The 13,500-nt window shown below is 23.6% G+C and overlaps 1 protein-coding gene across 1 annotated transcript; it reads left to right on the plus strand.

Moving 5' to 3' along the window:
* Positions 1-11,267: 11,267 nt before the first annotated feature.
* Positions 11,268-12,546, plus strand: LOC113863848 (gibberellin 20-oxidase-like protein). Its single transcript, XM_027497602.1, has 2 exons — positions 11,268-11,623; positions 11,943-12,546. The coding sequence occupies exons 1-2, from the start codon at positions 11,268-11,270 to the stop codon at positions 12,544-12,546; spliced, it is 960 nt and encodes a 319-aa protein (XP_027353403.1).
* Positions 12,547-13,500: the final 954 nt, after the last annotated feature.

The raw sequence follows: 13,500 nt of genomic DNA on the forward strand, positions 1-13,500 counted from the left end.
GTGATTTTAAAGATTTAAATTAATTGATAATAATTAAATACAGTGATTAGTATCTAACCATAAATTATTATGTGAATAAAAAAATTAATATAAAAATGAAAGTGCATATATGGAGTAGTCCGAAAAGGAGATGAACAACAGAGGAGAGGGTGAAATGAGTGTGTTAGGAAGAAGTATTTTGGTACTATGGGTGTTGCTATCAGCTAACACCGCGTTTGGCACAACGCATGTGGTGGTGACAAATTATTTGAAAGGGAGTCCTTCCCTAACCTTTCACTGCCAATCTGAAGATAGCGATCTGGGACGCCAAACACTGAGTTCAGGGGAATCCTTTGGGTGGAAATTCGACATTGACAGATCGAATCCAGCAACGTATTATTGTGCCTTTGAATGGGAAGGGATCGCTTATTTGTTCGAAATATTCGAATTTGAAAGGGATGCAGAGATATGCGGTGGCACTTACTGCTATTGGAGTATCGAGCGAGAGTCACCGTGTAGGTACAATCCTCAGACGATGCGTTATGATTGCTTTCCATGGTCGACTCACTAACAGCACTCTTATTATGTCTTCCTTCAAATTTCCCCATCTGAATAAACTTTCAGGAATCAACTTTTTAAATTCATTCTTTATATCTTTCTGTGCTTTTATTTCTTATTTTTTCTTTTTTTCAATTGTTAGAGTTGAAATCTTCTTTTTAAACTAAGATTAATGTTAGTAACACATTAATGTAACACACTTTTTTAATATTTTTTATTATTGATTAAAGTTTATTAAAAATTAAAAAATATAAAAGAAACATTTATTTTATTTTATTTTTTAATAAATTTTAACCAATATTTATAAAGAGTGTGAAGTTATTATTATTTATTTTTCTTTTTTAAAAAATAATCGCTTAAAATATAATTAGGTTTCCTTGTCTTGATTTTTTAATTAAACAATAAAAGGAAAAGGAAATAATTGGAATATTTCAAGCATTGTTAATTATTATAATAATTAAATAATATATTAAATTAAAAGAAGAGAGAAAAAATGAATAAAACAATAAAAAGTGTTCAAATAAATATTAATTTTATAAGTATAATAATAGCGATTTATTTCTTTTATAAAAAAAATATATATATTATAAGAAAAAAATATATCAAATATAACATAGACATTATAAAACTATTATTTTAACATAAATTGTTTTTTTTAAAATTATTATATTTTATTATTTTAATATATATTATTTGTGATTATAAAGTCAAATTAAAATAATTTTAAAAACTTTTATTATATATTTATATATAATTATTTACGAAAAAAAAATTATTTATTAAATTATATATATTTGTTCTAAATTAAATTCTACCAGCATTACATGAGTTATTAAATAGTATTAAAAAAAAGGATCATGAAGTTAAAAGTAATACATAAATTATAATATATTTTAAAAATTTAAATTGTTACTTTATTTTTCTTTATTACCTTATATAAAATTTTAATATATTTCTATGAATTTATTTTTATATTTATAAAAATTATCTTAATTTTTTTTTAAAGAGTTCAATCTCTTAAATTTATTGATATTAATATATATTAGTTGTTGACATTTAATTCAAAAATTATTTTGACATTATATGATAAAATTATTATTTTAAATAAATATATTTTAAAAATTATTTTATTTTATTAAAATTTTAATATATACTATTTATAATCATAGAGTTAAATTAAAATATTTTTAAAAAATAACATTTTAAAATTAATTTTACTATACTAAAAAATAAAATTAATTTTTTAATTATTATATTATATGCATATTTATTATAAAATAAAATATATATGCGTTATAAGAAATACTAAATAATATAACAGAATTATACATAAGTTTAAAAAAATATTAATTCTCATTAAAATTATATTTAGAATGAGGTTGAACAAAAAATTATTACAATTTAATTTTAATAAATTAAGCGAGCAAATATTAATTTTTATTATTAACTTTTGTAAATTAGGTGTTAGATTAATTAACATAATTCTAATTTAATGCTACCTAACGATACATGATAAACTTTTATCTTAATCAGCACACAATATATAAAAATATTTAATTTTTTTTTTATCCTTATAACTAACAAAGAATTACATTTTACGTTAAGTTGTTCTTGGCAAACGTTGTGGGCATCTCCATCAACCATATGGTAATTGCTGAAGGTTACGAGTGTGGACAACAGCATCTACAGGCAAATATTGAAAAAGTTACATTATTTGCAAGGAGTTATCAAAATAAATATTAATAAAATCACGTAACATAGATGTTGCACTTGCCATTAATTTATTACCTATTTTAAAAAATATCTTAATTATGAGAGTACCCAAACAATGCCCTAATAATAATAAAAATATGTTAGATGAGATAAGATCGAAAACCAATTAAAAAATAACGAATTAAATACATCTTTACGAATGTAAAAGTAATATGTTTGTAATAAAATATTATAATAATAGTGATATAAAAATATTTATAAATATTTTATTTTATATATTTGAATATATTTAAAATGTTTAAAGTTAAAAACCATGTATTGAGAATGACTAAAAGATAGAATTTTGTCCACACGAAAAACACAAAAAGAACAGCATAGCTTAGAGGTAAAATTATAAAATAAAAATGATGATTTTGTAATTTTTTTTTCACGTTAAACTAATCTTTTGGTTATATATGTACATACATACACATATATGGGACATATATTCACTTATAAAATCTTCGATCTTATTTATTAGCAAAAATTAATTCATAAACAATAATAAAAATATTTATATTTTACTAATTTATATTTTATTTCAAAAATGTCTGTAATATTAAATGATTAAATTAGTATATTATATATTAAATAAATAAATGTATTTACTTTTATGAATAAACAAAAGTATAATTTTTTTAATAATTAATGCATCTAAAAAATAATTTTAATTTTTCATACATTTAAAACAAAAAATATTAATAATTATTTTTTATAGATAATATAAAAAAGTTATAACAAATTACAGCTTAAATGTATTTTAAAAAATATCAAAATTATAACGTTAATATATTATTTCTAAAGAATAAGTAGGTGTATGTTCACAATTATAAATATTAGTATATACTCACTTGTTTTTAGTCAAATTATGTTAGTAAGGTACACTTTGAATTTATTTTTAAAAAATTATAGTTATAAACAATTAACATACTTCTTATAAATCTATAAACTATTAACATGCAGATGTCTGTCATTTATTAATATACACGAACATTTTTTAAAATAAATTTTATAGTAAGTTATAATTATAATTTTCTTAAAATACATTAATGACGAGTCCTGCTAACGTACTTGAATTAAAAAAAAATTAAGTTAATGCATATTAACACCTAAGTTATTAATTACATTCATGTATCTACTTGTTGGAATGAGTACGTTAAGATTTGATAATTATGATTTTGTTAAAATGCATTGAAGGTGTAGGTTGGAAGATAACTCTTTTAATAAATATATAAATGTTAAGAAAGTATAAAAGATTCAACACTGGGAAGAAGATTAAGAGAGGGAACAATGGTTGTATTTGCAAGAAGTATTTTCTTACTTTGGGTTTTGCTATCAGCTAACACAGCTTTTGGTAAAACACATGTGGTGCTTACAAATTACTTGGAAGGGACTCCAAACTTGACCCTTCACTGCAAATCTAGAGATGATGATCTTGGAGTGCAGGTTCTCCCTTCAGGCAAATCCTTTGGGTGGAGTTTTAATGTTAATATTATCAAGACAACACGTTACTTTTGTTCCTTTCAATGGGAATCTACCTTTCACTATTTTGATATATTCACTGTACAAAGGGATAATAAAGTATGTGGTGGTGCCACTTGCTATTGGAATATCAAGCGAGAGTCACCTTGTAGGTATGATTCTCAGATGGGGACTTTTACTTGTTTTCCATGGAATAGCTAATAATTAACATCATGGAGGGGTCGATAACTCACTGTTGTTCTAGCATTTTCCCCCATCTTAATAATGATACTCAATAAACTTTGACAAAAGTTGTTCATATCTTTGTGTGATTTGGTTTTTGTTAATTTTTCCATTTTATTTTTCATTTTTGGGAGTATTCAATTTGATCTAATGATAATATAACCCAAGGGGTTGCTCAAATGGAGCAAAATATGATCTGGCATGCGATAGATGCAGACTTCAATTTTCACTCGTTTATCTAAGATGAAATAAATTAATGGTAATTTTGTTTAAAACATAGTTGGGTTTCCTAATTACACAAAAAGGAAAAATTTTTAATTAAACCAAAAAGAGTAAACAATTGGGTTGTGTTTTGTTCTTTCCAAGTGATCCCAGTATTTATCCTGAAAGAAAATAAAAAAAGTCCAACATTATACATGTGTATTGTCTATTAATTAAACAAAATATTGTATTTATTATAGCAATAAACGATAAGTATAACCATTAGATTAAAAAAAATCATACTTGATCAGATGATTAAATCACGTGAATTAACAGTTAAAATTTTTAATAAAATGCACTTCTAAAAAAATTATATAAGCATTATTTATTAAAATTGATACTTAATGTGATAAAAAAAATTTATGCATGACTGGAAGCCATTTTGCACTTTAAACATTTTCCCTACATATAATATGTTTAATGAATTTTCGTATTATAAAGACAATCTCATGACAAGTTTATAGAATTATATATTACATAATTTATTAGTTAAGACTTTTTAAATAAGATTACCAATATGACATTTTATTTTTATTATAAATAAATAAATGATTTTTTTTTATCAATAAGCATAGTACAAGAAAAAAAAATTAGTCGTTATTACAATAAACTAGTATATTAAAATATTTTATGATTTGTGAAAAAAAAAACATCAGAGCAATAAGTCTCCTTTAATAGAACAATAAAGTCTCCTTTTATTGTTCTTCAATTATGCATTGAATCACTGAGAGTGTGCAACAAAAAATACGGTAGTTTTTTGGGATGTCACCGACTCAGGAAAGTTTATCGTCTTAAATGCATAGAGAAAGTAATTTAAATGCAAAAGAGGTTTTATAATATATAAATTAAATAATTATTAAATTAAATTAAAAAATTTATGGATAATTATATAAAAACTCTTGATTTTTACATATTTATTAAAAATCACATTTAAAAATACACTTTAAAATATTAAAATACAATATAAAATATTTTAATTTATATATATATATATATAAAATCAAGTTAGGTTAGGTTGATTCGGTTGAAAAAAAAAGCATAACTTAATACCCAATTAGAAAATAACTATTTATTATGTTTTTATCTTTAAAATCTAATTACTTAACCCTTTAATTTAAGTTTGAGTCGAGTTAATCAAGTTTACTCCTAGACTTCAGAAATAGGGTTTGAAAAATGAACTATTTAAGTCTACATTAGATTTTCGATTTTGTCATATTAAATATAATCGGTACAAATAACTATCTAATACTGTTCATTGCATATGATAGAATATAACAAGTTCGATTTAAAAAAATCAGATTTGATTTGGATTTATAAAAATGAAGCATGGACTTATCAAATCACACTTAAATGTTTAAATTTAATTTAAACTCAAAATTTAAAATCTAAGCCCTACACTTCATCACACAAGTTTAAGTTAATCTAGTTAGACAAATTCATTTTAATAACCTTAGATTAGGTTTCAAAAAAAAACCTATTTCTTATTATTTAGATTTTAAAATAAAAGTTTAGGCTAATCTCAAATTTGTATTTTATTTTTAAATAAATTAAAAAATATAAATAGATATACAAAAATACTTTAAATATAAATTTAAAATATAAATCCTATCATTCAACGGGTTTAAATCCAATATTGTCATAAACAATGTCAATATGCATGTCTTCAATTTTTTATTTAAAAAATGGTACAAAATAAAAGTTTGAAAACAATATTATCTCTAACTTAAATGAAATAATTAATACTAAGTTTTGTAAACAAAATTACTAAAGAGACTACGTCACACTTTATACTATTTTTTCTCAAGGTTTAATTTAGGCTATATTCGTTTATTTATTTTTAATTTTATTTAAGATTTTTTTATTTTAGTTTCTAAACTTATAAAATTATTTTAAATATTTTTAAAAAAAATATTAACTCTATTAGAAAGAGAGAACAAAATTAAGAGTAGTTTGAAATACTTTTAAAAAATAAAAGACCAAATTAAAAAAAAAATCATTTCAAAGACCAAACCAATACAAAACTTAACGTTTAGAGGCCAATATCCTTATATAACTTTTACTTTAAATGTTAAAAATTAATTGTTTCTTTTTTTTTTAAAGAATTCAGATATTTAAAATTAATAAATATTTTAAAAAGATTAAAATAAACTTGCACTAATACTTAAAAACAATAAATAAGACACTTTAATACTTATATTCAGAAATAAAAATTATTACTTTTTCACATTTATAATTTTAGTTTTATATCTGATGATTTTTTTTTCAAAGAATTTGAATTGATAAAAAAATAAAAACTAAATTACATTTTAACTCTACGTGGACTAGCTATGTTTGAATTTATCATTCATTTATTTTTAAGATTTGTTTAATGTCAATCTTTAGAATTAAGCTTAAACACTAAAAAGTAATAAATTTTTATCATAAAATATTATTATATTAAAATTGAAATAAATTATTTTTTTTAATAAAATTTTGTTATTATAAGTTATTTAAACTCAATTTTAAAGGCAGAGAATAACTTTTTTTATTTTAAAATGCATTTTAATTTTATCGCATAAGTTTTGTTTTAATTACAGAAATTTCAAATGTTATTTATTTTAATTTTTTTATACTTGAAAAAAATTATAACGAGAAATAAAATAAATTATTTGTATAAAATTAATGATTAAGTAAAACTTTTATAAAATAAAAGTAACTAGTGCCTACAAAATCAAAGTTGAATATGCTTTTAGTGGGAATTTAATGAGGTGTTTGGTTACACATATATGAAACCATTTTTCCTATTTGTTATTAAATAAGAAGGTCGCATTAAGAGTTTCTACATCTTCAATAAATTTTATGCAGATTATTTTTAATTAATTATCCAATCATTATTTTTTCCATTTTTTTATTGTTTTAATTAATATTTAAATTTATTCAACCAATATAATGTGTAATGAAATATTTGAGTCATTATTACAATAATATTTTATTAGTTATGATAATTTCAAATAATTAAAACCTTTTAAAATGTTATATATATGTATATATATATATATATATATATATATATATATATATATATATTATTCCTCCACTATACTTTCTCAACATTAAAAATCAAGGGGAAAAAACATACTATATTTTATAAAGTTCAAAAGCAGAGTAATTTTTTTAGAAATTCAAGATGGAAAGTGAAAAGTGACTACAAATTTAGAAACTAAAGCAATTGTTTACTCATTGAATACCTTACAACATGAAAACATTATGTATTAAAGGTAACAAAAGAACTATCTAACTTGCATCAAGCTACCCTAGTTTGGGCTTCAAACTTTATTGAATTTCAATGAAAAAATTCACTTTTCATTGGACTTGAAACAAAAGTTTAAGCCCAATGATTCAGCATATATTCATCAAAACCTTGTGCGAATGAAATCCAGACATGTTTTGCAATTTCTTTAAATGAAACTATTAAGTCAAGAACAATGATTCGTTAATCTGATTTGGTGGCACTTTATGTCCATGTTTAGGATAAATCCAAGGATTAAATTGTATAAAATTCTTCAAATAATTCCATCATCGTTATAGTGGGTATCATCACAAAATTGGGGAAAAAAAAACAATTCTAAAGTAGAGTTCCCACTGACATTAATTTCATTTGGGAAAATGTTTTTTTCAAAAAAATTTATTTAAAAAATTAGTTTACAAAAATAGAATATATTTACATTTAGAAAAAAGTTTGAACTTAAATATCATAATACTTGTAATAAGTTCGCCTAAAAGTAGTGGTTGTTTTATTATAAAAATCATAATAACTTTCAAAATATATTTTTTTATTATTAAAACAAAAAATATTTTATGAAAAGAAAACGGAGAAAGAAATTTTATAAAATTTTAACTTTACAAATATTTAAGAAAAAACATGTTTTTATTTCTAAAAAGAATCCACGTTCCTGAGGATTTAAAATAGTATAACTATACCCTATAGGTAAGTCCTTGTATCATAGATTCATAGATGACATTCAATGGAGAATCATACACAGGTCATTGCATGGATTTAGGATTCAATCATAAATTTAATAGATAAATTTATTAAAGATTCAATAATAAAGTAAAAAATCCTAAAAAAATATTAATTAAACTTTTACCTACAAATCAAGAACATCACTTATATCAGATGATAACAAATCATGAAATAAGTGAAAAGGTGACAATAACAAATAACTTTATGGAAATATTGATTCTATTTCCTAAAGTTTGAAATAAAAAAAATAAAATCCATTCAGATATTTTATGTTTCTTATTATAATCTTCTAAACCTTTGATGGAGTGTAATTATTATCTTTCTCAACTTATAGTAAATATGATTTGGTGGCACTATTGTCCCTTTCCAAAGATTACTAAATGGGTTTGGCTGTAATGCATTTTAGTTTAACCATGAATAAAAATGGAGGAATATTTGACTAAGTGCCAAACGGGTCTAATAAAAAAACAACACGTTGGGTGTAAGAGAAAATTTGTAAGCAACCTTTTATGGACGAAATTGATGCAATGCAATCATAATGTATCCCACTCACATTTTATTATAACTTTATCATATTGTATGTATACAATTTTATAATAATAAGAAGTTACTTAACATTTTATTAATTATACATCAAAATTAATATGTTGTATATTTTTTAAAAATAAATTTACATTTTAATCTTTTAAATTGTAATTAGGGTCAGTCACATTAATCTTTAACTTTATACAAATTTTACTTTAATCATTCATTTTATATAATATATTTATTTTAATTTTTAAAAATATAAAATACAATAAAGAATAAAACAAAAATAACTAAAATAAGTAATTTTTTGTAAAGGTAAAGATTGAAGTGATATTTATAATTAGAAAGATTAAAATAAAATATTAATATATTCTTAATTATATTTTTATTTTATTTTTTTTAACAACTAAAATAATAAATGATTGTCATACACCTCCCTTCACATTATCATCTCAATATAAATTTAGAACATGTTTTATGTCATCAATAATGACATTTACATACTTTTTTGGTATATATAAATTTTCTCTCTACACTTTTATAAAATTTTAATTTTAGTATTTTAAAAAAAATTCTTTTGAATTTAAGTTTTAATTTTTCTAAAGTTAGTACTTTTAATTGTCATCACTAGAGACTAAAATTAAAACAAATTTTTAAAATACTAGAATCAAAATCTAGCAAAAATATAAAGATAAAAAATACGTTTAAACTTGTATTTTTTTTACTTCATTTTTTCCCGTCTCTTCTTGTCATATATATCGCATTATTTATCACTTTTTTCTCTCATTTGTTTCTTTCTTTCTTTTTATCATTTTCTTCTTTCTACCTCTTATTTCCTAAAAAAAAGATGTGCAAGTAATATTTTTCTCGTCTCATGGTTTGTAATCAACAACCTCAAGCCTAAGTAAAGACATGAGAAAAGGGTTAGTAATAAATTTAGTAAATTAAACACATGCATGTACAATTCTACTTCAATATATTTTCTGATGTGCACTTTGCATATATAACTATAGTAGTGTACATATCCACTTTTTGCAAACAATACCATATATGCAATCATTATCAGAAGCTGACAAAGGTAGGGTTGCTTGTTGAATCATCATGCATGGTTGTTTCACTGGAATTAGGTCTTCAACTCTAGCTAGAAATAAACTAATTAACCTAGCTAGCTATTTGGTCATGTCAAAATTATGCTCATTGAAAAATGGGATTTCCATGCTTACCAGCCTATCCTTGCTGACTATAAGTGTGCATCATTTTCTCCCTCACTTTTAGATCGAAAGACATTCTTCAGAAAACCATAGTCAATAGAGGGTGAGAAATTTGTCTGCACTTTTAAGTGAGAGAATTTTTAACCATTGTTGATGCCGCCATTTATCAATAGCCTTTTCAATATGGCATAGCACTTGATTGTTGTACATGGTCGTAGACTCATCATTGCCCACAATCATTCATTTAATTATACTTTTGACCAATGATAATTTCCACAGTTCTTCAGCTTTAATTATACCCTATTAACACTATGCAAAGGCAGCGACAATTTATCTTGTTTTGTTATAATCTATTTTGTATTATATCTTTGGTGCAATGATATAAGGTTAAGCCTTTTATAAATCTATAGATCATAAACTTAATAATTTTGATTTATAAACATTTAATCAGTGTCGATGTTTATTATTATTTATTATATCACATTTTAACATCTAGGAGTAAGACTATCGACAATTGCCTACCCTACATCTACGAGTCTCGTATATTAGATCATCTTTCCTGTCACTGACTTGTTATTTGTATAATATCTTTTTTCTTTTTCTAGTCTATCGGCTCTTTTTTCTTTTTTTATATGATATATTTTTTTAAATTATCAAAATATGAGATTTTTAGCAAAATTACATAAATATGATTTTTTTTTCTAAATTCACCAATGACGATTTTTAACCACTTTTAATTACTTTTTGTAATTTTTAATATTTTATTATTTTTAAAAAGTTACCATTAACAATTTTTAATTTTTTATTATTTTAATATTTTAAAAAAAATTATCATTGGTAATTTTTAAATCTTTATCACTTTTTCAATTTTTTATCTTTAAATTTTGTACTTTAACCAAAAATTGTCATTCGCAATTTTTAAATACTACATTTTTATAATTTTTCAAAAAATACCATATTTTGGCATATATAATTTCTAAATATCATATTTAAAAAAATAATCCAAGTCTATTGTCTATCTTATTACACACTTATCTCTCTCTTTACTGTATACTTTGTTATACAACGAAATTTTGTAAATACAATTTCTCTTTATTTTGTATGCGACTTTCCTCATTAATTGACAGAAATGATAGACCTGTCCTTTCAACTTTATGTACTAAGATTCCCTTCTTCAGCTAAGTTTCTGACCAACCCTTCTATATATTTAGAGAACCAAAATTTAGGTGGCAAAATATACTACATCTTTAATTTCTTCACATCTAGACAAAATGGCAAACTTCAAATCTCATGCTGACATTCCCATTTTAGACATTTCTCAACCATTGCAGCCATCTTCTCTATCTTTCCTCTCAAAGGCCAGCAAAGATTGGGGATTTTTCCACATAATCAACCATGGAATCGCCAAAGATCTTTGCAGCCAGCTCCACTCACTATCCAAACACCTCTTCAGTCTCCCTTATGAAACTAAGCTTAGAATTGGTCCCTTTTCTTCTTTAAAATCTTACACCCCTCATTTCATTGCCTCTCCATTCTTTGAAAGCCTCCGAGTTAATGGACCCAACTTTTATGCTTCTGCTAATAGTTCTGCTGAAATCCTCTTTGACAAACAGGATTCCAAATTCAGGTAAAATTATATATATATATATATATATATATATATATATATATATATATATATATATATATATATACACACACACACACTAACACGCAGATGAAGCATATCAGCTGGTTGAGAGACTAGAACATATAAGAAATGTGAATCTCAACTATATATAATTTAAATCGTGATAATTTATGTATAATTATATAGTTATGATTAATTTCGCTCTCACATGTGTGTAATATCTAAGCCTATTATACTTTTGACTATTTGGTGTCTTTTTCCGTCTTATTTTATTTAATCAAGCATAAGTTTGCTTGCATTTATATTTTTTGAATAGTGTGATGCTGGAAGAATATGGCTGTAAGATGGAAGATTTGTCTAAGAAAATTCTAAAGATGGTGTTGATGGGCCTAGGGGATGGCATTGAGAAGAAGTTTTATGATTCTGAGTTCAAAAAGTGCCATGGTTACTTGAGGATAAACAATTATTCTGGCCCAGAAAGTATGGTAGATCAAGTTGAAGGGCTTGGAATGCACACTGATATGAGTTGTATTACCATCCTATATCAAGATGAAATAGGAGGGCTTCAAGTGAGATCAAATGAGGGAGAATGGATAGATATCTTACCCTCTGAGGGTACCCTAGTGGTGAACATAGGAGATATGTTACAAGCTTGGAGCAATGACAAATTAAGGTCCTCAGAACATAGAGTTGTTTTGAAGCATCATGTTAACAGATTTTCTTTAGCATTCTTCTGGTGCTTTGAGGATGACAAGGTGATTTTGGCACCAGATGAGGTTGTTGGAGAAGGAAACAAGAGGAAGTACAAGCCATTTGTGTGCTTTGACTATTTGAAATTTAGAGAGAACAATGAAAGAGGAAGATTTGATAAGGTGGGGTTCACAGTTAGAGATTTTGCTGGCATCAAGGCTCAGTTGTAAATGGTTGTAACATAGTGAATATTCATTCATCATCAGGGTGCATCACATAGATAATAATATTAATATATGCTTTGTTACATCTGTATATATGACTTGCATTTATGTGCTCTCTAAGTTGTTAATTTGTTTATAAAACTAATAGAGAGAAAGACTTTGCTGTTGTTCAAATGTGTTATGCGCATATTTACTTGAAGATTTGAGTTTGTTTTTTCCAGTGTTACCATTGTTTTCACAAATCAAATTCTCTTAATGTATCAATAAAGTAGTGACTAGTTGTGTTCTTTGAATATATTGACAAAGATTTAATTCACATAAAAAAATTCTTGCAAGAAACAAAATACTCTTCAATGATCTTTATGCTGCGGAAAGGATCGATCTCGAGTTAGTATCCACTATAAGGGGGAGAAATAATTACACTTTCAATTCCTTTGATTTAGATTATGTGTAATTTTAATTAATAGTTTTTTAATTAGCTAAGTAAGTTCATTTAACTTTACAATTAAGTAAATTAATATGATCCTTTTGTTTATTTGCTTCTGCCTAGCACTGCCTAGTTCTTCTTTTATTCAAAATGTTCATCAACTGAATCAATTAAATTGCTTAAAAAATATATTTAAAATTCACCCATCAAATCGTCAAATTTTAACCAATATATATATATATATATATATATATATATATATAAAACAATTTTTTTAAATCATAATCTCACATGTTTTGACATTCTTTAAATTTTATCAAATTCATACAAAATCTTTGACTTTTAAATATTTAAAATCAATTGTCATATGATAAATCAATCACAAATTCTCCAAATGTTTGAATAAATAATATTAATTTGAAATTTTAAACTATAACAAAATTCATAGAAGAACCAAGTTTACTTAATTTTAAAAATATTAAAAGACTTAATTAACCAAAAAATTAAAAATATACGTAAAAAATTAAAAACAA

This window comes from Abrus precatorius, unplaced genomic scaffold (assembly GCF_003935025.1).
Source record: "Abrus precatorius isolate BTA unplaced genomic scaffold, Abrus_2018 Scaffold3, whole genome shotgun sequence".
In the NCBI taxonomy this organism is placed as follows: domain Eukaryota; kingdom Viridiplantae; phylum Streptophyta; class Magnoliopsida; order Fabales; family Fabaceae; genus Abrus; species Abrus precatorius.